This window comes from Panthera tigris, chromosome B4, assembly GCF_018350195.1.
Source record: "Panthera tigris isolate Pti1 chromosome B4, P.tigris_Pti1_mat1.1, whole genome shotgun sequence".
Taxonomy (NCBI): Eukaryota; Metazoa; Chordata; class Mammalia; order Carnivora; family Felidae; genus Panthera; species Panthera tigris.
The window spans coordinates 79,687,744-79,710,589 of NC_056666.1; the positions used below are offsets into that span (position 1 = coordinate 79,687,744).

Below are 22,846 nucleotides of genomic sequence, written 5' to 3' on the forward strand. Positions count from 1 at the left end.
TTGCCCCATGGCTAGCCTGTCTGCATCCTTGACCATAGTGGTCACCGTGGCAATAATTTTTAAGCATGGGGGCCATCCAGCGGCCATCGTGTCCAGCTTTTTAGAGAGATAAGCTATGGGTCTTTTCCAGGGACCTATGTACTGGACAAGGACCCCTTTTGCCACCCCGTCTTTCTCGTCTACATACAGGTAGAAGGGCTTGGTTAGGTCAGGCAACCCGAGAGCCGAGGCAGACAGCAAGGCCTGTTTAAGGTCATTAAAGGCCTTGTTCATGGCCTCTGTCCATTCAAAATTTTGTTGGTGCCTGGTGGCCTCATAGAGGGGTATGGCCATCTCGGCAAAACCCGGAATCCATAATCGACAGAACCCTGCCGACCCCAGGAATTCACGTACCTGACGGACGGTTTGCGGCTGTGGGATCCTTAGGACGGTTTCCTTCCGCGCATCCGTCAACCATCTTTGTCCATCCTTTAATTTGTACCCCAGGTAGCTCACCTCTGCTCTGCAGATTTGGGCCTTTTTGGCTGAGGCCCGGTATCCTAGAGCCGCTACAGTCTGGAGTAAGTCCTTGGTGCCTCGCAGGCAAGTGTCCTGGTCCTCCGCCGCCAGCAGGATATCATGTACATATTGCAATAAGGTCAAATGAGGGTGCTCAGAACGGAACTCACCCAAGTCTTCGTGTAAGGCCTCATCGAAGATGGTTGGTGAGTTTTTGAATCCTTGTGGTAGGCGAGTCCAGGTGAGTTGGCCATTGATGCCTTTCTCGGGGTCCGTCCATTCAAAGGCAAAAAGGTCTTGGCTCTTGGGTGCTAAAGGCAGGCTGAAAAAGCCATCTTTTAAATCTAATACTGTATACCAATTTTTGTCTGGAGGCAAGGTGGAGAGGAGGGTGTATGGGTTTGGGACCGTGGGGTGCACATCCATTACTCGCCGGTTGACTTCCCTTAAGTCCTGGACTGGCCTGTAATCGTTAGAGTGTGGTTTTCGCACCGGCAGCAAGGGAGTGTTCCATGCCGATTGGCAGAGCCTTAATATGCCTGAGTCTAGTAGTCGTTGTATGTGGGGCGTGATTCCCGTTCGCACTGCGAGAGGCATGGGGTATTGGCGGACCCTGACAGGGTCTGCCCCCGGTTTTAGTTCTATCTATATAGCCAGTCGGTGTCGGGCCAGCCCGAATCCCCATTTCTGCCCATGCCTGAGGAAATTCCTGTAGCCAACGGTCAATGTCAGTCATTGGGGCTGGGGGCGTCTGGTGGAGATGATATTCATCTTCCAAACTCAGGACAAGCACCTGAATCGGTTTCCCTTCTTTGTCTAGGATTTTTGCCCCTTTGGGGTGGAAGCAAATTTGTGCCCCCATCTTGGTGAGCAAGTCCCAACCTAATAACGGGTAGGGACATTCAGGGATGACCATGAAGGAGTGGGATACCCGACCCATGCCGAGGTCCACAGTTCTTCGGGTAGTCCATGAGTACTGTTTGGTCCCCGTGGCCCCTTGCACCCATGAGGTCTTGCTCGCCAATTTTCCCTGGGGTTGTAATAAGACCGAATGTTGTGCCCCAGTGTCCGCTAGAAATTCAACTGGTTGCCCCTCCACTCTGAGAGTTACCCTGGGCTCGGGGAGGGGTACCGAACCCCAACTCCCCTAGTCGTCCAGGTCCTCCATCTCTAATATCTTGGCAGGGGCCTTAGATCTTTTGTTAGGGCAGTCTTTCACCCAGTGGCCCTCTTCCATGCAATAAGCACATTGGTTTTTCGTTTAGTTTAGGGTGCTCCCGTCAGGGACCAGGGCCATCTTCCTTACCTGTCCCTGAAGTCAGCTTCTTGAGGTGCCTCCGTTTTTCCTGTGGGTCATCCATGGTTGTAGCCAGCAGGATCTTAGCCAGATTTCGGGTCTGCCGGTCGCATAGTTTAGTCTGTTGCTCCTCCGGGCTTTCTCTATTATTGTAAACTCTCTCTGCTACTATTATTAAGTCCTGCAGGCTCTTTTCTCCTAGCCTCTCCACTCTTTGTAATTTTCTTTTGATGTCTGGAGTGGCCTGATTAACAAAAGCCATGATAATTGCGGCTTTTGTTTCTGGGGCTTCTGGGTTCACAGGGGTGTACTGCCTAAAAGCCTCTGTGATTCTTTCTAAGAAGGCTGCTGGACTCTCATCCTTACCTTGTCTTACATCATATACCTTAGCCAGATTAGTAGGCTTGCGCGCGGCAGCCTTGAGATCTGCCATTAGAGTCTGGCGGTAGACCCGGAGTCTCTCCTTACCTTCAGCCGAATTGTAGTCCCAGGTAGGGCGGGATAAAGGGAAGGCAGCCTTTATGAGGTCTGGGTTTTGAGTCGGTCGTTTGTCCTCTCCCAGGACAGACTTCCAAGCTTCCACCTGTATTCGTTCTCTCTTCGGTGGTGAAGAGAACCTGCAAGAGCTGCTGACAGTCATCCCAAGTAGGCTGGTGGGTAAAGAGAACAGTATCTAAAAGCCCAATTAAATCTTTACGGTTATCGGAGAACTTTGCATTTTGAGTTCTCCAATTATATAAATCACTGGTGGAGAACGGCCAATATAACATTGGTTGTTTTCCAGACTCGTCAGGAGGCCCCATGGCACGGAGGGGAAGGGCGGTGGAGTCGGCCGGCCCCATATTTGAGGGTGGGGCCGCCCGGTGGGTCCATCCAGGTGTCCCTGGTGCTGGCCCACGCACAGGAATTCCTTCGTCAGGGAGGGATGGTGCCCCTCCTGCAGCCCCTGGTGCTTCCAATGGAGGGGCGGAAGGGGGAGGGAGAGCCTGGTAGGGCAGTGGATGAATCAGATCCTCTGGAGAGGAATCCTGCAAGACCAGATAAAGGGACATTTTGGCCTTTGTGTCAGTCTCCTTCTCGGCTTTCCCCAGGGCTAGAATCTTGGTATGTCCTGCTTTGGGGGGTAAGAATGGTTTTAGCCAAGAAGGGGGGTTTTTGATCATGTCCTGCCAGACCAGGATGTAGAGCACCTGGTCAGGGTGGCCATCTGGTTTGTCCTTGAAGATTACAGCCTTGACCTGCAAAATAATAGGTAGGTGGAAAGTTCCTTCTCGGGGCCATCCAACGTCAAAGGTTGGCCATTCTGACATGCAGTAAGTCTGAAATTTCCCTTTTCTTATGTCTGTGCTCAAATTATGAGCCCTTTCCTTAACGTCCGAGAAGTGGGACAGCATAAGAGACAGGGGGTAGTTTGGGTCTGCCCCATTTCAATCCACACCAAGACACAAACAGTTATGACGATTAACAAGGACACAATAACACAGACAAACGTTCCAGTGCGGCCGCGGAGACAAAACAGAAAGTAAAACGAAGGGCTGGCTGTCCGTAATGGCAGCCGGCCCTCCTCACAGATGAGGACTTTGTCCTCCTGGCGGGGGCAAGGGATGTCTCCCAAGAGCGCCAAGACGGCTCGCCAGCGTGTCCACTTAAGCCAATGCCGACCCAAAGACAGTTTGGAATTCCTACAGGTAGAGATACAGTATAGAGCTCTCAGAAAATATGTGCACGAAAGGTAGAAGTTGAGTGCAGTCACCAGACGTGGGACCCTCCAAGTGGGGTCCTGGGGGTGTCTCGAATCCCAGACGAGCCCCCAAATGTAATGCCCCCGATTTCGAATCCGAGAGACCACCAAGGAGCCGATACCGATGCAAACGCACGAGGGTTTATTTGCAAGCTCGAGCTTGGGCCCAAGTATACCCAACACAGCAGAGCAGGGACTTGGACCCCTAGGTTAAGAGGGGTAGCAGTTTTAAGGGGGCCAGTGGCCAATGAGATTGTAACACACACAGAAAGTTGCACATTCATGTCAGTCCACATGCAGGTGGCCAATTGAATTACAATTTACCCTATGGTAACTGTTTGAACTAGCCTATCACTCTGGTCAGAATTGGCGCGCAAGTTTGGCGAGCAGAAGGCGGGGTTTACATTCTCTGGCGGTTAGGGGTTCCGCATTCCTAAGTGAGCAGGTTTCCAGTAAGGGTGTACTCGGCGGCGTGACTAGGGTGGGGGAGTGTCTTAAGCAATAAGTAGGTCATGTGGGGGTTATACATGAGATAGCGGGTGTAGCACAAGATGGAGTTAGTCTTGCTCTGCTTGTCCAGGGGTAGGGGATTTTTGTTAAATTCCTTGGGTCCCACAGTTAATCTCACACCCACTCCTCCCTTAATTAAATGTGATGAAGCATGAACTAGTAGATTCAGTCACCTTTCATGAAGAACCTGGCAATTTCATCATAAGTAAATCTTAAGAAAAATGGATTCCAGCAATGTTTGAGTAGTTACTACGAATCTTAGATTTTTACATACCACTTTGGCAGAGCATGTTCACAAAACATGAAAGGGTTAAAACAGAACTAAAAGATCTACCCACAAGTAAAATTGAGGTCATATTTTTCAAACAGCCATAAAATTAAGATGCAGTGCTAATCCGACATCATCCAGCTTGTACAGATTTTATTTTTTTCTTAAGTTTATTTATTTATTTTGAGAGAGAGAGAGTGGGGGGAGGGGGAGAGAGGGAGACAGAGAATCCCAAGCAGGCTCCACATTGTCAGCACAGAGCCCAATGTGGGGCTAGATCTCACGAACTGTGAGATCATGACCTGAGCCGAAATCAAGAGTCCAAATGCTTAACCAACTGAGCCACCCAGGTGCCCCCAGCTTGTACAGATTTTAGGTATTAGCAGCTTAAGGGTCTACAAAGACCCCTTCCGGTTTCTCCCACAAATCCTCTATCTTAAGGAAAAGCCTCTTCTATGCCAATTTACACTATCTCACAGCCTTAGTTTAGAGAAGACGTTCAAGTGACATAAAAATTAATTTGCATAACCATAAACTAAAATCTCTAATTTAACTATTGAAATGCTATTATAATTTAGGTCAATACGCTAAAATTTGATTAATACAATGCTGACAAAAAAAGAGTTTTATAGAATTGGAGTTAGACTGTTAAACTTCATGGAGTAAAAAAGAGCACTCCTTCAACTTATGGCATAATTTTGTACTTTACTATTACCTTGGTGTATTAGCAACATGAATTATATTGAAGTCATAGCCTACAATTTAGATAAATAAAATCAAGGCAGTATTGAACTTTTTCCCATCCCATACAACAGTATCCTTGGCAGCTCCTTGGCCATCCATTATGTTCCTGACCAATTTCTCTCTGTGGCAATTTAAACGCTGTAAAAAAATACATAATGGGTGATGACAGGAGAAACAAACCCACACCAGAAATTATTGAACCTTGTAGGTCTTTGTAAGTGTCTCTATTGACATTTAAGTGTGAGTTACTATGCCACAATATCATAAAAGTGTGCTCTACACTTCAGATATATTGATAGTTAAATGCAAAGAAAGGCCACCACCAGATTAACGGCTAAAAGGGATAGCCAATCTCAGACTACCCAGCTCTTCCACTGAATGCTCTGATGTGTTACTTAAACCAAGTAAGATGTTTCTGACTCGCTTTTTGTCCAGTTTCCAACTACAACCCTAATTTAAATCCTATGCCAAAGGGATGATTAATATAGCAATTCTGATCCTTGCTCTGGGATATTTATTGAGGGCCTAGTAAGTGTCAAGCATTGCATGGGCACGGTCTCTAACCCAGTCTTCAATTTAAGAGCTAAGGATTTTAACAGTTTCTCCTGGATTAAGTCAGCACTGGTTAGTCCTGTCCCCAAAGGCTGTTAACAAAAAAGCTACTAAAAGGGCAACTTGTTAACAGTGGCAAAATCAGGACTAGGAATTAGAAGATGTGGTCCTCTTCCAGTCAGATCACTGAAAAGATCAAGCTAGACAGTTCAGTTAACCTTAGGGTGTTAAGTTATTTGCCATACTTATCTCACAGATCTGCTGTGAAGGTAAGACAAATGAGCTAGAAAACACTTTTAAAAATATAAAGGAAATATGGGGCACCTGGGTGGCTCAGTCAGTTGAGTGTCTGACATAGGTTCAGGTCATAATCCTGCAGTTCCAGAGTTTGAGCCCCACATCAGGCTTGCTGCTGTCCTCTCACAGCCTGCCCTGGATCCTCTGTCCCCCTCTCTCTGCCCCGTCCTGCTTGTGCGCTGGCTCACGCTCACTCTCTCTCGCTCAAAAAAAATATTATGTATATGAAACAGAAGTGCCTGATAAATGAAATTAAAAATAATGAATGCTAGGTAAGTGTTCCCTCCTCTCTTATTTTCTGAAAGTATTGGTGTAGAATTAGTATTATCTCTTCCTTAAAGGTTTGGTAAAACTTACCAGTGAGGCCATCTGGCCCTGGAGTTTTCACTGGGGGAAGGTTTTCAACTACAAATTTCATTTCTTTTTTTTTTTTTCTTTTAATGTTTACTTTGAGAGAGAGAGAGAGATGAAAAGGGTGAATGGGGAAGGGGCAGAGAGAGAATCCCAAGCAAGCTCTGCACTATCAGCGCAGAGCCCAACTCGGGGCTTAAACCCACAAACTATGAGATCATGACCTGAGCCAAAATCAAGAGTCAGAAGATTGAACCCCCAGGCACCCCCCAAATTTCATTTCTTTAACAACTACAGGGCTAGTGAGGTTCTGTATTTCTTCTGAAGTGAACTTTGGTAGTTTGTCTTTCAAGGAGGTGATTCAATTCATCTAAGACACTGAATGTATGGACATAGTTCATAATATTCCCTTATTGTTTTTAAAGTGTCTCTACAATCAGTAGTGACATCCCTTCTCTTAGTCATTTGTTTGTTTGTTTCCCGGATCAGACCAGCTTGGTTTATTAATTTTACTGATTTTCTCAAAATAATCAACTTTCACCTTCATTGATTTTCTCTACTATTTTTACTTTATACTTCATGCTTTTATCTTTACTATTTCCTTTTTTCTGCCTACTTTGGGTTTAATTTGCTCTTCTTTTCCTAGGTTCTTAAGACAGAAATGTAGGTCACTGACTCTAGACCTTTCTGCTTTCTTAACCGAAGCATTTAATACTATAAATTTCTAAGCGAACTATCTTAGTTACATCCCACAAATTTTAAGGTCATGTTATCATTTTTATTCAGTTCAAGATATTCTCTAATATTCTTTGTGATGTCTTCTTTGATCCATGGGTTGCTTAGAAGTGTATTAATACAGATGTATATATTTCAGTTCCATTGTTTTTTCTTTCAGGTATTTTGAGGCTTTATTATTAGTTGTGTAAAACTCAGGGTTGTTGTGTCCTCTTGATGAATTGATCCCTTTATCATCTAATCTGGTGTTAGCTATTTGCCCTACCTACCTCATGTCTGTTATGGAAAAAGAACAAAAGAACAGTTTGGAAAGTATACAGCAAACAGAAGGTAGATGTCTGATGATAGAGGAAGTTAAAATAACTTTAATGAATTTTCTGAACTATCTGTAAGTTATATCTATGCCTGTCTCCAACTACTCATATAAATGAGGTTTGCCTATGTTTTATCAGATCCTTAGATATGATTTATTGTTGGGAAATACAGAACAAATTAGCAGTATTATTACCCTCCACAACTCCCTGTGAGGTAAGTCTTACTGATTTAGGGATGAGAAAGAAGGCACGTGGAGGATCTGCCTCAGAAACCAAACTTAAGATAGATATCCCAGCCTGTTGGTTGACCTCTTTAACAGGGCATTTTATTCCGACATAATTATGCCTGCTGACTCAGATATGAACTTGCTTTATTCTAAGAAATGGAGATTACAATCAGAATACTTGAATTCAATTTGGTTCCTTCTCCTCTTCTCCATGTAAGAAATGAGAGTGTATTATAAAGCTTGATCTTTGAATAGTCCTTTCAACAACACCATCTCAAGCCCATACTTTCTAGTGTCCTTTCTAGCAATGAAGCATGATGGAACAGGCACTCAGTTAAGTCTGAAGAATAAGACTGCATGTGAAGAATTTTGAAACTATAGCCCCACGACCTACCTGCAGGTAAAAAAATCTGTCACTGTTTAATTTTGACAAACTACACTTACCAGAAAGGAAATCCAGACTACACAGTCCATAGCCTCATTAGGATGAGAGTGAAAAATGGCCCAAGTAGTCCATTATGCCCTTTTTAGAAAATCACACACACTTAACAAATGTGTTATCCTGTGTCAGTACCCCAAGGATATGACAACCAGACAACCAGCCAACAACTTAGCCTTCTATCCTTCAAGTCCTAGGCAAGACCACCAATGGACTACATTGGCCCAAAATATTAGAAAGAGTTCTTCATGTACATTTAAAACTAGTGGCTTCAAAAACAAACTCCAAGACAATTCAGGAGTCATTTAATGAAAGACTTTGGTCTAGAAGGCTATCAGCAATCACCTATCCAATTCCTTTCATGTAAGATGGAGAAACTAAGAACCAAAGAGAGCAAATGGCTCACCCAAGGTTCTATCACTAGTTAATGACAGATATGGGAATAGAATCTAAGTTTCCTGAGCCTTTTTTTGTCCCCATTTGCCTCTCATTTTTAAAATAACTTTTTCTTAGGGTGCCTGGGTGGCTCAATCGGATGAGCATCCTAATTTCAGCCTCAGGTCATGATCTGAGTCAGGGGATCAAGCCCCAGATTGGGCTCCACAATTAGCATGGAGCTTCTCATTCTCTCTTTCTCTTTCTCTTTCAAAAAAAAAAAAAAAAAAAAAAATTTTCTCTCTCTCTCTGCCCCTCTTTCTCTAAAGTAAAAACAAAAAAAAAAGTTTTCTTTTTTGAATTATGCAAAATTTATTTGGATAGGGGTTAGAGAACTAAGGTGTAGTGGTCTGAGCGATGGCCCCCCAAAAGATACCCAAGTCCTAATCCCTTGAACCCATGAATATTATTTTATAGGGCAAAGGTGTGACTAAAAGATGTGAGGGGCGCCTGGGTGGCTCAGTCAGTTGAGCGTCCGACTTCAGCTCAGGTCACGATCTCACAGTCTGTGAGTTCAAGCCCCACGTCAGGCTCTGGGCTGATGGCTCAGAGCCCGGAGCCTGCTTCCGATTCTGTGTCTCCCTCTCTCTCTGCCCCTCCCCCGTTCATGCTCTGTCTCTCTCTGTCTCAAAAATAAATAAAACGTTAAAAAAAATTAAAAAAAAAAAAAAAAGATGTGAAAGGAAAAATTTATCCTGGAATATCTGATTGGGTCTTAAATGCAATCACATTTATCCTGATGAGAGGCAGGAGTTCTGAGACAGAGAAGACCATGTGAAGACAGAGCAGGAAGAGCTGAGGCCACAAGATGAGACTGACAACCACCAGAAGCTGGAAGAGGCAAGAAAGGGACTCTACCCTCGGGCCTCCAGAGGGGGTTCAACACCTTGACTGCAGACTTTTGGCCTACAGAGTTGTAAGAATAAATTCCTATTGTTTGAAAACCACTAAGTTTGTGGTAATTTGTTCCAGGAGCCACAGGAAACTAATACACAGGGGAAATAAAATTTTTAAAAATCATAAACTGGATATATATAAAACCAATTCCTCATCCAAAAAGAATTGTGCTCTAAGTAACCCAAAGAATGCCTAAAACCTTTAATCCCTCATTTCAAAGGGTAAATTGAAGCAATCAGGGAATGTAATTTTCCTCCCAAAATACTGGCAGATCCAGGAAGACAAACTCAGCGAGGTCTAGTATTTACATAGCTGCTAACAAGAACAGTGTAGGTTTTTCCCCAAACATGTTAGCTGGTAGAGCTCCTGGACAGACTAAACATAGGCACCAGTTGTCACTGTGGGTGTTCTGCCAACACAAGTGTAAAGTTGTCATCAGAAATGAATATGTGGCTTCGAGTAGCTTACAGAAATCCAACAAAGCTGTATCTTGGACTCTGCACAAGCCAACTCTTCTCAGGATGACCTGGACTCTTTCCCATTAGTACAATGATCAGTTAAAGGCATCCTTTATAAGGAGGAAAGGAAAATCAAAGTTATGTCAGGGAAAAAAGATAATTGCCCAGAGTCCAAGTTCATGAATAACAATGTGTAAACAGCAGCCATACTAAGCCAGTTACAAGTGATATCTCACATTGTAATTCACTACTCTTAAAATCAATATCCACAGCACACAGCTTTAAGCCCAATTTCATGTAAGGTAAATGGAAATAAAAATAGACTGAGCAAAAGAACAAGGAAAGGAAAGAGATGCTTTACCGAGAATTATTAAATGGGCTATTCCAGTAAGATATATAAATCATGCTTTGTGGTTAAATTATATAACTTAAATAAAAAATGCTAATCTAATCTTCCTCAGAAATCTTTGTATCCTATATGCCTTTCCTCTTTTCCAGAGCCACTATCAAGGGGTCTGAAAACCACCAAAACTTTCCCAGACATATTAAAATCCAGTCACTGCAGAGGCATGTTCTTTCTTTCCTTTTTGCCCCAACCATCACCCGGCTCACCTACTATCCAGATCGCTTTCTTTGTATTGGTTTTCAGACAGACCAGTGAAGATGTGTTATTTTCCCTTTCAGGTTTGGTGGCAATAGTATACCCTTAAGTTCTAAGCATAACCACTTGAACCTTAATTTTTGTAACATAAGCTAAACATCTTGTTTTATTAACACACCGGTACAAATGAACAACCAGACCAGGTTCTCTGACGGCAAGAAATAAGCCTAAACTTAAGATTTTCAATCTGATAGTCTCCGAATTTCAATGAAAAATTACCCACCAGAGAGAGAAATGTTCATCAGACCTATTAACTGACATTGTAAGAGAATTCACAAAAAAGCAATTTGTACTTGCATACCACAGTAAACCAAGAAGCCTGTATTCAAATCCTGAAATCTTTCAAATTAAAATATATCACTAAAATCGTCAAATAACGGACCACAGGTTAATTTGTTTATAAATCCAAGCAGCTCAGGCTGGAGATAGAAGGAATCCATTCAGAGTAATGTAAGAAGCATGATTTGGTTCTCTTTCTTCAGATCAGCTTTTTTTCCCCAAACTGTGAGTTTAGGGCCATGAAATCAGCAGAAACTGACCTGTATTTCTAAGAAAATGAAATCGTGTACTGCAGATGAGAAAATACCAAAGTGCTCTGCACGTGTATTTATATAGTAAAGCCTATTTCAATAGGTGTACAGGGTCAGGGTAAAACTCTCTGATCCAAAAGAATTCAGTAAAGGAAAGAGGCTTAAAGCAGGCAAAAATCTAAGAAGCATCTAATGCAAGGTCCACCTTCTTCCAAAAAATATTTGCTAATATTTTAGGAAGCCAAACAAACAATGGATGCAATCGTGTTTAAACTTCAAGAAATGGTAAAAATTTAATGAAATTGTCCTTTTATCCAATGGAACAAAGATCACTCTACATATGAAGAGATATCCATTAGGATTTAGTGATCCATTCACCAAAGACTATTTTCTAAACACTTTACCAGTCTTCTTCGTCTAATTTCCAATTATTAAAATGAAAGATTTTGACAAGATAATTTCAGCATCTATCATTTTATTTATTTTTATTTTTTAAAGTAATCTCTACACCCAAGTTGGGGCTGGAACCTATGATCCTGAGATCAATAGTCACATGTTCCTCCACTGAGCCAGTCCCAGCTCCCAGCATATCATTTTAAATCAACGTGGGTTTTTTTTTTTTTAAGTTTCTTTATTTTTTAGTAATCTCTACACCCAATTTGGGGCTCAAAGTCACGACCCTAATATCAGGAGCATATGCTCCTCCAACCAAATCAGCCAGGCACCCCTAAATCAAAGGTTTTCAACTGAGGAAGATTTTGCATCACCACCAACAACAACCCCAGGACATCTGGCAATGTGTGGAGACATTTTGATAGTCACAAATGGAGGTGACGGATGAGGTGAGATGCATTTGTTGGCTCAAAATGTCAACATGCTGAGGTCAAGAAACCCTGTAATAGATCAAGATGGTATTCCTTTTAAACCTAAATAAAATAGAGATAGATAACCTTAATCTGTATCTTTCTTTATAAACTAAGCAGAAAAAAGTGCATAATTAGCATACCTACAGTTTACAACCAAATATGAAATAAATTTATCTTCTTGCCAAGTGTCAGAGACTCTCTCCTCTGGGCAGCTAAACTTTCTTTTGTACAATGTCACAAAGGTCTCTAATCAGAAGTGTACTTCATATGTAGTTGAACTTATTAACAGTACTTCTATTAACCTTAAATACATCAGTGAACAACAACAGAGCAATTTAGATTCTTATATGGCCATTATGTAATGAAAATGTCACTATTTTACTGAAACATCTTCAAATCAGCTGACTGGGCATTACCAACAGGTGATTACAGCTCCTGTAAAATAAATATTTTGAAGGAAATATAATCAAAAGGCAATGGAATAATCCAGGTGATGGATGAGTCCTGTCTCTAACACCCTAAATATCCCCCTTGTTAAGCAACTTCCTTATCAAAATCCAGACATCCTCAAAGGAAGAGAAGAAAGAGAGCTTAGAAACTCTTTAGTGGTGTAAAGAAAGATCTACATGGGGGGGGGGGGGGGGGGGGGGGGGGGGGAGGCATCAGAGACAAAGATAAAGGCACTGAGACATGAATAATGCTTGTAAGGCGCTTAGCTTAGCCTCTCTAGTAGGTACTATGTAGTCAAACAAAAGTTACCTTTTTAATATTTGTATTTTTATACTGAGGATCACCTTAGTTCTTAGGGGAAAAACAACTCTATCGAGGTGTAAGGATAAAAGAGGCTGTGAGAAGCCCGTGATTATGACTAGAAACACAAAAGTTGACTTTTTTAATCTAATCTTTATTTAATCACAAATTACGATCCCTAAAAAGGCTTAAACAGCAGACACCAACCTGCCTAGATCCCACTCTGTCTATAGAGGTAACACACTTCGGTATGTAGCCTTCCAAAACTTTTTCTATGGATTTACAAATACCCATTTGTCCGTGGAAAGGTGCTTCACGATGCAGATTTTTCTCGGGTGCCTTTCCACGACAGTATAGATTTATCCTACTGGTTCTAACATTTCAAGTCAGTCTTCCTAAAGAAGCGAGGTCCCAAAGACCTACCTTGCTCCCCTCAAAACCAAAAGTGTGGGGACAGAACTTATAGTTTCCCTACAAGAAAGGTGTATGGGACGGAGGCCTAAAGGATTCGTTAGAGAAGTCACAGTGGATAAAATATGCGCTGCCGCGCCATCACAGGCATTGAATCTCCTTCTTCACAACCTCTAACGTTAAGACCTCCCTCTTCTGGACCGCTGATTGGACGACCTGCCCGAGCGCTTCCCGTAGGCTATTCGTCTACTGGCTCCAAATTTGGTCCATCCATTTAACCGCCCGACTCCCGCATTCCCCATTGGAGTCAATCCGCTGCCTCTTGGATGAGCCCAACCTACCGCGCGCTCCGTGCTCATTGGCTCAGGGAGCCGCTGCTCAGGAGCTGGAAACCCGCCTCCCACATTCCGATGGCCCAAGGACCGATCAGTCGGCAGCTAAGGGCGGACCCAATTGGCCTAAACACAAGCCAGTCAAGCCCTCCGGCTGCACAGCACCACAGAACTTACAGGAATAAAACATCCCACCCCTGTTCTTCCATTGGTTGGCCGGACCCACCGCTCCCCCTTCACGAGCCCCCACCCCGCGGTCCATTCATTTCACACAATAACGGGCCCAATTGGAGTCAGTTCAAGACCTCGTATGGGTAGGCAAGACTATCCGTCACTTACCCGGAATCGACACCGATCACTCACGCAAACGTCTTCCCTGTTCCTCTGTGGTGAGGCAGGACCACAAGACAGTGCCGCCGCCGCCTTCTGCGCAACGCCAACCGCCCGCCAAAACGGATCCTTCCCTGCGCCTGCGCGACCAATCCTGGGACCGTACCCTTTCTCCGCCCATTACGCCTGCGCAAAACGAGGCACAACTCCCGCCACTACGCAAGCGCTGTAGATTCGCCGCTGTCTCCCGCCCGCCATTTCACGTGTTCCAAGCGCCCAGCGGAACTTCTTAATGCGCTTGCGTAAACTCGCCATTTTACTACACATGCGCTTAGTGGGCGGTCGTTGCAAAAAAAGAAAGAAAACCGTCACCTCATAACTTCTTTCCTAATACATAGTATTAATCATGTTTTGCCAAGTGAGTTGAGCGTAATTTCGGGGCGCGAAGGACTGAAAAATTATTTAAATACCTTAGATACATTCAAATATGAATGATTGGTTGGCGAGCCAATCACACTGGCTAAAAGTAATATTGTTCAGGAACCAATGAACACTAAGGGGTGGAGACTGCGTAGAACGCCCAAACGGATGACGTTACACAGCAATGCGGCACTACAGACCAATAGCAGGGGGGCAGCTACTGCATATATCCAATCAGAGATACTCAGGGGCGGAGTCTACCAATGCCTAAAGCGAGGAGGCGGGATAAAAAAGCGAGGCCGAAGGTAGGCTGGCAGATACGTTCGTTAGATTACTCCTTTCTGCCCGTGGACGCCGCCGAGTAAGCATCGTGAAAGTCTCCCCTCCCACCGCCGTCATGTCTAAGTCAGAGGTGAGTAACACGCTCTCTTCGGCCTAATTTTCTTTCTCGCCGTTACTGAATTCGGTAGGATGTGGTTTGGTTTGGCTGCTTGCGCCAGCTCTGGCTCGGCATTTCTTCCGTTGCTGCCAAGGGCCTACCCCTCCCAAAGTTCGGGTCGCCATTTTGTCCTCGTCGTCGCCATGAGGCCGCCGTCTTGCAACACTTGGTTTTCACTCCGGGCTTGTTCCTCCTGGCAAAACCCTCATGCGTATTCGATTGTTTTGTTTCGCTTTATTTTTTCACCTTGTATCAGGGGACGATTTTCTTAAGGAGCAGATGTAGTTCTCTATTGGCTGTGTATTCTTCCAGCTCCGTCCTTTTGTTGCGCGTGCGTCGGAGGCAGAGTTGGGACGCATGCGCTCGGGGCTTCCCAGCCCCCAACATATCGTCTCCCCTAATGGGGAGAAGCACGTGGCTTGCGGCGACCCAAAGGAACAATAAGTGCTATGTATCATTGTCGTGTAGCTTTGCTTCTCCTAACTGGGAGCTTTTTTGTGTTGTAACCCCCCCACGTAATGATTTTTTCCCCCGACTCCTAGTCTCCCAAAGAGCCTGAACAGCTGCGGAAGCTTTTCATTGGAGGTTTGAGCTTTGAAACAACCGATGAGAGTCTGAGGAGCCATTTTGAGCAATGGGGAACGCTTACGGACTGTGTGGTAAGACTTAGAAGAGACAAAAGGCCAGTAGGACGAGTTGATTTCTTTGGATTATCTTGTCGTGATTACTGTACTTGTGAAGATTGTTAACGGGATTATAGTTGAAAATAACCTGGCAAGGGAAGGTGTGGCTTTAGCTGATTAGAGGCTCCCTTGTTAATTTAGTGGGAAACTGAAGGGCCTTGTATTTACTCATGGTAGAAATGACAGTAGTCTCTGGGGTTTTATTATGTAGTAAATTTTATTAACGTTTCAGGTAATGAGAGATCCAAACACCAAGCGCTCCAGAGGCTTTGGGTTTGTCACCTATGCCACTGTGGAAGAGGTGGATGCAGCCATGAATGCAAGGCCACACAAGGTGGATGGAAGAGTTGTGGAACCAAAGAGGGCTGTCTCGAGAGAAGTGAGTGATCTAGTTCTTTTCTCGGTTATTTAAAAGTGTTCCACTAAGCGGACTTTGCGTTTGGGGATGTTAAACTTCTTAATGATCTTGATTAAGGATAGTTTTATTGGGAAGTAAATTAATTGGGCTTTCTCATTAGGATTCTCAAAGACCTGGTGCCCACTTAACTGTGAAAAAGATTTTTGTCGGTGGCATTAAAGAAGACACTGAAGAACATCATCTAAGAGATTATTTTGAACAGTATGGGAAAATTGAAGTGATTGAAATCATGACTGACCGAGGCAGTGGCAAAAAGAGAGGCTTTGCTTTTGTGACCTTTGACGACCATGACTCTGTAGACAAGATTGTCAGTAAGTCTCCGGGGCATGCAACTCGCTAAGGTTTCTGAAATCCGTGCTGTATTCTAGTCTTTGAGATGGTGTTCTCTTTGAAATTTTTTTTAGTTCAAAAATACCATACTGTGAACGGCCACAACTGTGAAGTAAGGAAAGCTTTATCTAAGCAAGAGATGGCTAGTGCTTCTTCCAGCCAAAGAGGTGAGTTTGTTTAATTAGATCTTACACGCCACGAAGTCATTCGAATCTGTAGGTTTAACACTTCAAACTTCTCTTTCAAGGTCGAAGTGGTTCTGGGAACTTCGGTGGTGGTCGTGGAGGTGGTTTTGGTGGGAATGACAACTTTGGCCGTGGAGGAAACTTCAGTGGGCGAGGTACGTGTGGTTATATATAGTTTGCTGAAAATTAATAGTAAGCTTGTCATTTGACAATCCCCAGATAACTTGTCCACTTGCAACCTATGGTGGATGTACCTATGGGCCAGCTTTTCCAAAGTTAATTTTTATCCAGGTGTTGGGGCTTCTTACTGGAGGGTTAAGTCTTCAGTATAGAAATCATTTTTGTGACCAGGGGTGGTTTCAGAAAACTTGAATTTAGGAAGGGTATAATTTGTATGCAGCCAATACACCTCAGAAAGTGGTTGAAACTCTACTTTTTTCCAGGTGGCTTTGGCGGCAGTCGAGGTGGTGGTGGATATGGTGGCAGTGGGGATGGCTATAACGGATTTGGTAACGATGGTAAGTTTATCATGGGTATGTAGGTGAAAAGTTTGTTTTGGAATCTCTAGAGTAGGGTAGTAGAGCTAAAGTAGTGCATGACCAGCTCAGCTCTGACCGTAACCGCATGCTGTGAGCAGGCTTTTAGGTGTTACACTTGCACAGGTTTTGATTGTTGAATACTTTTGTCTTATTGAGAAGAATTGTATTCTTGTAGGTGGTTATGGAGGAGGCGGCCCTGGTTACTCTGGAGGAAGCAGAGGCTATGGAAGTGGTGGACAGGGTTATGGAAACCAGGGCAGTGGCTATGGCGGGAGTGGCAGCTATGACAGCTATAACAACGGAGGAGGCGGAGGCGGCTTTGGCGGTGGTAGTGGTAGGTATCCAGTGATCCAAGTACTTGGTGCAATAGTTAGATTAGCTCTTTAGAGTTTATGATCATAAGGGGATTTGATGCTCTTAAAAGCATTATGTGGTGCAATGCATGGTGTTCTCTTTTAACGGGCTTGCTAATGCTACCTCCTAGCTTTAAGCTGGGGCCGCCTCACTCCCAAATAAGATAGATGGATAAGTGGATAGTCCTGTCTTTAATCAGAATTAGATTAGCTTCCAGCAGGATTTAGTTGTCTTAACTCCCTTGGGATCCTAGGCACTTAGTTGATACATCCAGCATGCGTTTGCAGTGCCCCGGATGGGCACAGACTTTCAAGCCTAGAGAATATATTGCTATTATGCCATGGTAAGTTGGGTAAATTTTATTAAAAGCATTGAGTTATTCAACTGAGTGCCTTGCCCAGAAAAGGATGATTGGAGCCACCAGAGTTTGGGAGGAAGGCAAGCAGATCACACAACATTTTTTGCTCTGAGCACTAAATAGAATTCAGAACTTAACCATTTTCTCCAAATAACAAATAAAGGTTCTCTTTCCATTTCTAGGAAGCAACTTTGGAGGTGGTGGAAGCTATAATGATTTTGGCAATTACAACAATCAATCTTCAAATTTTGGACCCATGAAAGGAGGAAATTTTGGAGGCAGAAGCTCTGGCCCCTATGGTGGTGGAGGCCAATACTTTGCCAAACCACGAAACCAAGGTATTGTATATATGTTTATTAGAGGGTGAGGTACCCATAACCAGGTCCAGTAATTTTGGGGTGAGGTGTGTGTAGACCGTGAAAAGCTACAATCTAAAAGCTTTTCAAGAACTTAATCAGATTGGGAAAATCATGTGCCCCCGAACTCAGATCTGAGGCTTTATTGCCCCTGATACAAAAAGTGTTTCTATGTGCTTCCAAAGCTTAAAGGGACAAATTCTATTCTTAGGTGGCTATGGCGGTTCCAGCAGCAGCAGTAGCTATGGCAGTGGCAGAAGGTTTTAATTACTGCCAGGTAAGTAAACATCTTTTTATGTTTGAAGTTAACTTTTGTAAATGATAATGAATCCAGTAACCCTAATATAGCTGAGCAGTGCAACATAGTTAACATTATAATTGCAGTAAAATTGTGGATATTAAGTTAATATTCAGATCAGCAAAATTTGTGGGAAACAAAACTTGCTATTGGATTGTAGCCTTGAGTCTTAATATGTTTAGATTAACAACTTTATTCCATATTGTTCAACAGGAAACAAAGCTTAGCAGGAGAGGAGAGCCAGAGAAGTGACAGGGAAGCTACAGGTTACAACAGATTTGTGAACTCAGCCAAGCACAGTGGTGGCAGGGCCTAGCTGCTACAAAGAAGACATGTTTTAGACAATACTCATGTGTATGGGCAAAAAACTCGAGGACTGTATTTGTGACTAATTGTATAACAGGTTATTTTAGTTTCTGTTCTGTGGAAAGTGTAAAGCATTCCAACAAAGGGTTTTAATGTAGATTTTTTTTTTTGCACCCATGCTGTTGATTGCTAAATGTAATAGTCTGATCATGACGCTGAATAAATGTGTCTTTTTTTAAATGTGCTGTGTAAAGTTAGTCTACTCTGAAGCCATCTTGGTAAACTACCCCAACAGTGTGAAGTTAGAATTCCATCAGGGTGATGCCAGGTTCCATTTGAAATTTATTTGCAACCTGCTTGGGCACAGAAGCCGTTGTCTCCACAAACATTGGTGTGGTTGAACTGACAGTTAATGTGTTGTGACCTGGAGTTCACCGTTAAAAGGGTCACCCAAGCAAAGTCGTGGAGTTTATTTGGTTATTAATATGATTGTTGGCACATCCTATGCAATATATCTAAATTGAATTATGGTATCAGATAAAATTATAGATGGGATTAAAGCTTGTGTATCGTCCATTATCATGTGTAATCAATAAACGATTTAATATTCTCTTGAATGGAATGACAACTGTATGGATTTGGGACTGGCAGAGCTTTGGACTTTCCCTACCCACTACCCCTCATAATGTTGAATGCTTCTATCATGATTCAAGTTCAAAACTCTGCCAGAGAATAGAAACCAGCTGCTGGCTAATGCCACCCCATAAGTCCACAGATTAGAAGTGTTTGGGAGACCTTTTTAAACTGACCAGCACCAGTAAGAATATCTTCTTTTTAATACAAAAACAGGCTTACATTAAAGGAAAACAGCAGTTTTGTGGTTGGGTGGGTCCTTAATAGAGGTCTATAGATTAACTGTACTAATTACCTATTTGGACATTAAAATTGCGGAGATGGGGAGGCAACTTACTATATTCACGCTAACTGCAGTTTTCCTTTAAATATGGTACATCACACAACCATCCGAAAATGTTAATTGTACAGAAAATGATTTCTGAAGCCTTTTTACGGTCACTTAATATCCAATCATTGTTATTTGTTACATAGGTTCTTTTGAGCCCTCCCTTTGGTACCCTCAATTTCAGTGCCATTGTACCTGGTAGCATAGAGAATTGTTTATCACTAGGACTGTGTATTCCCTCCCAATTTCGTGGGTGTGTTACTTGGAAGTTTGGGGAGGAGGGCGGAGGGGGGAGCGGGTGGGAGGTGGGTGGGAAAGCATGGGTGATAGTTCCGTGAGTTTGATATTGGCTGAGTTTGCAATGGCAGGTGGAACCTTAACTATTGAGGGAGTTTGCAGATACCTCAGGATTCGTGACAATGCCTTTAAAGATCCAGGAGAGATGTTCAGCTACTAGGAACTGCTAGCAAGCATAGCGCGAATGGCTCCGAGCTCAGACACTCTACAGCTGAGAGTAGACACTTGTGGTATGTGGAGTACAGATAAGCCAGGGGCAGGCCACGGCACGCTCCATGAAAGCTAGGAGGGAGTGAAGTTTCAGTGACCATCGCGAGAAAGGAGGCAGACAAGAGTAAGGCACACCTGACTCTTAGGACTAGCAGTCAGGACCAGGAGAAAAGGTTTTATTGCTATGCTGGTAGGTAAGAACAGATTTTACTTCCATCCATATAGTGTTCTCTAAAATCCAGTTTTCTGTTAACATTAATCCTTCATATATTGAGCCAAAACTAGTCCAGTTAAGCTGAACTTGGTTTTTCTGGAGATGAATTTTCTTAAATTGACACCCTAGATTTGGTGGCTCCCAAATGAAGGAAGTAAACACTTTAATTCTGTGACAATATATTTTTGCCCTTTAATTTTATTTCCTACCTTCCTTTGACCCATTTCCTTAAAACGATGGCTCAAAGTAATGTGTTAGAATCTTCCCAAGAGTCTGGGGGGAGGGAGGGTGGACCCTTTTGGGGAGGGGGAGGTGGGGGGTTTACCCTGAGCTGGGACTTGGTCTCCCAAAAAGCTAGTTCTAAAGGTTGTTTACTTTTCTAGGGAGGAGTCTGCTACTCCAGGCTAATCAACTCTCTTTAAAAATATAAAACAAAACAAACTCATCTGTCCAAATTTATGGCTAAAAGGTAAGCTGTTTACAAACTTAACAGGCGCCAAGAGTGCTCGGTATTGCCAGAGTAGACCGTGACGAGCTGTACCTGAGAACAAAAACTTTCATAGTCTGGTCTAGTAAAAGGCCATAGCTAGCAAAAAGTGATTAAAGCAGCTGGGTTCCCAGTCAACAGAACAGTATAATTGTAGGATCTTCCAAGTGCTTATGCAAATGCCTCATAACTTTTTTTTTTTTTTTTTGGCAGGAACATCCTTATGAGGACAACCTTTATCTGAGCCACTGCACTTCATTTTCACTACCATGTAGTTGTTAGCTGTTCTGCAGCTTGAATTAATCATTCAGTTTTATGAATGGACTTTTTAAATAAAATTTCTTTTGATTTCAACTTGGTTCTGTCTTGTTTCTTTCACTTTCATGATATAGTAAATCAGAATTTTTAGCAGAGTTGAAGTCTTTCCCCTTTGTTCCTTGCTAATTCTTCCTTGGATCCTTCTAAATTTAAAGTAACAGGTGTCTGGGTGTTGACTTCAGCTCAGGTCATGGTCTCACAGTTCGTGAGTTGGAGCTGGGCTCTATACTGACAGCCTTGGAGCCTGCTTCAGATTCTGTGTCTCCCTGTCTGCCCCTCCCCTGCTTATGCTCTGTCTCTGAAAAATAAACTAAAAAAATAAAGGAACAAGCAAGACCTTATGTAGGTGGGAAAAGTAAAACAACATAAACACTTTAAAACAAAACCACAGGTTGAATTGAGATTAGGGAGGAACAATTGGTTTGAGAGAGAGGGAGACAATCTGAATCAGGCTCCTGGCTCTGAGGGCAGTCCAGAGCAGACGGGGCTTGAACCGCAAGATCATGACCTGAGCCAAAGTTGGATGCTTAACCAGCTTGAGCCACCCAGGCACCCCTGGAAGTAGTTCTAATACCAGGTGTTACTATAGAAGTTTTACACCGTAGGATCCTGGTTTAGTGAAAGCAAAAACTGGCTCTGAGCGCAGGAGTAAATCTTAGCCTAGTTAGAAGTAGGGTGTTTACAGTGGCCTCCGCAAGTATTTATTGCCAGCTATCTCCGGCTCCTAAAATATCTGGAACCAGGATTAGATGAGTATGGAAGGGAAGGAAGTCTCTGTTTCCAAGGTAATCAAAAGCTTGGGCGCAAGAATTTAATCCCCTAGCAAATGCTTAAATGTCCCCTATGCTAAAGAGAAGGTTATCCAGCCTCAATTTTATTTTTTTTTTTCAACGTTTTTTTTTTTTTTTTTTTTTTTTTAATTTTTGGGACAGAGAGAGACAGAGCATGAACGGGGGAGGGGCAGAGAGAGAGGGAGACACAGAATCGGAAACAGGCTCCAGGCTCCGAGCCATCAGCCCAGAGCCTGACGCGGGGCTCGAACCCACGGACCGCGAGATCGTGACCTGGCTGAAGTCGGACGCTTAACCGACTGCGCCATCCAGGCGCCCCTCCAGCCTCAATTTTAAACCTAGCAAAAAAGAGGGGTATTGAGCTGTGAATGTATAGGTAGCCTTCACTTGCCAGTTTTAAGAATCGAATTTTGAGGGTGCCTGGGTGGCTCGGTCAAACATCCCCATTTTTGTTCAGGTCGTGCTTTGAGCATGGTGGCATCAAGCCCTGTGTCAATGTCAGTCTGAGTGTAGGAGCCTGCTTAAGATTTCTCCCTCTTCCCCCTCTCCCCATTTCAGGCTCTTTAAAAAATCTAATTTGTGACATGAAGTTACTAGCAACTCAGGCCACTAGACTGCAAAAAGCGTTCCTATTGAAAGTGAGGTTAATGCCTCTTCCGTTCTGTGTATTTTGCTACATGTTTTACAAATACAAGATTGTTAAAAAATCCCATACTCTAGATGAGGAAAATTACCTTGTTGAAGTTCTACAATCTCTGAAACATAACCCAGGTCACAGTCCACGGGTGTTCCACCTGTTCGGTGCGTTGGGTAGCCACGTACCAAGTTGTGTGCATACGTGGTGGTCTTCCGCACTACGGTATATCTTGAGTGCTTGGCATTTCTCCTGTTAGCTGTTTGCATCCCCGGTGTATCTCTAGAACTCAGGTGCTCAGTAAGTGTTGAATAAATGAAGGTCTGATTTTGCCTCCGGGTTAACCACTGCCCGATGTTCCCTCAGGTGAACTAATCCAGTTTTTTTTGTTTTTGTTTTTCTAATATTTATTTTTGGGAGACCGAGTGCAAGCAGGGAGGGGCAGAGAGGGAGACACAAAATCTGAAGCAGGCTCCAGGCTCTGAGATGTCAGCAGAGCCTGATATGAGGCTCGAACCCACGAAGTGTGGGATGATGACCTGAGCTGAAGTCGGACGCTTAACGGACTGAGCCACCCAGGTGCCCCGAACTAGTCCAGTTTCTGA

The 22,846-nt window shown here is 43.4% G+C and overlaps 2 protein-coding genes across 8 annotated transcripts in view; one reads left to right on the top strand and one right to left on the bottom strand.

Annotated features, from left to right (window-relative positions):
* The window catches only part of CBX5 (chromobox 5), a 45,008-nt gene extending 30,853 nt beyond the window's left edge, over positions 1–14,155 (bottom strand). The window contains exon 1 of one of the 4 annotated variants that reach the window (XM_042992441.1): positions 14,114–14,155. The gene's annotated coding sequence lies outside the window, so the exon portion shown is untranslated. Of the gene's footprint in view, positions 1–2,263; positions 2,423–13,652; positions 14,010–14,113 lie in introns of those variants that run through there. The other 3 variants (XM_007081414.3, XM_007081413.3, XM_007081416.3) reach the window with 3 other exon arrangements.
* Positions 14,156–14,368: 213 nt separating this feature from the next.
* On the top strand, positions 14,369–20,852 carry HNRNPA1 (heterogeneous nuclear ribonucleoprotein A1). Of its 4 annotated transcripts, XR_444940.2 has the most exons (12): positions 14,369–14,475; positions 15,045–15,161; positions 15,418–15,564; positions 15,704–15,914; positions 16,008–16,100; positions 16,181–16,273; positions 16,562–16,636; positions 16,833–16,991; positions 17,552–17,707; positions 17,937–18,002; positions 20,395–20,480; positions 20,712–20,852. XR_444940.2 is itself a non-coding variant. In XM_007081419.3 (11 exons), exons 1-10 carry the CDS (start codon positions 14,461–14,463, stop codon positions 17,990–17,992), a joined length of 1,122 nt encoding a protein of 373 aa, XP_007081481.1. In that variant the 5' UTR covers positions 14,369–14,460; the 3' UTR covers positions 17,993–18,002; positions 20,395–20,852. The 4 variants fall into 4 exon arrangements, 3 of the variants coding, with proteins under 3 accessions (XP_007081481.1, XP_007081480.1, XP_007081482.1); XM_007081419.3 differs by having other exon boundaries at positions 20,395–20,852; XM_007081418.2 differs by lacking the exons at positions 20,395–20,480; positions 20,712–20,852 and adding an exon at positions 18,237–18,946.
* Positions 20,853–22,846: the final 1,994 nt, after the last annotated feature.

Bases quoted from the DNA above. Each gene is read 5' to 3' on its own strand.
- HNRNPA1 (XM_007081419.3), top strand. The intron at 15,162-15,417 runs GTAAGACTTAGA...TTAACGTTTCAG, and splicing joins GAACGCTTACGGACTGTGTG to GTAATGAGAGATCCAAACAC. The intron at 16,992-17,551 runs GTAGGTATCCAG...TTCCATTTCTAG, and splicing joins CGGCTTTGGCGGTGGTAGTG to GAAGCAACTTTGGAGGTGGT.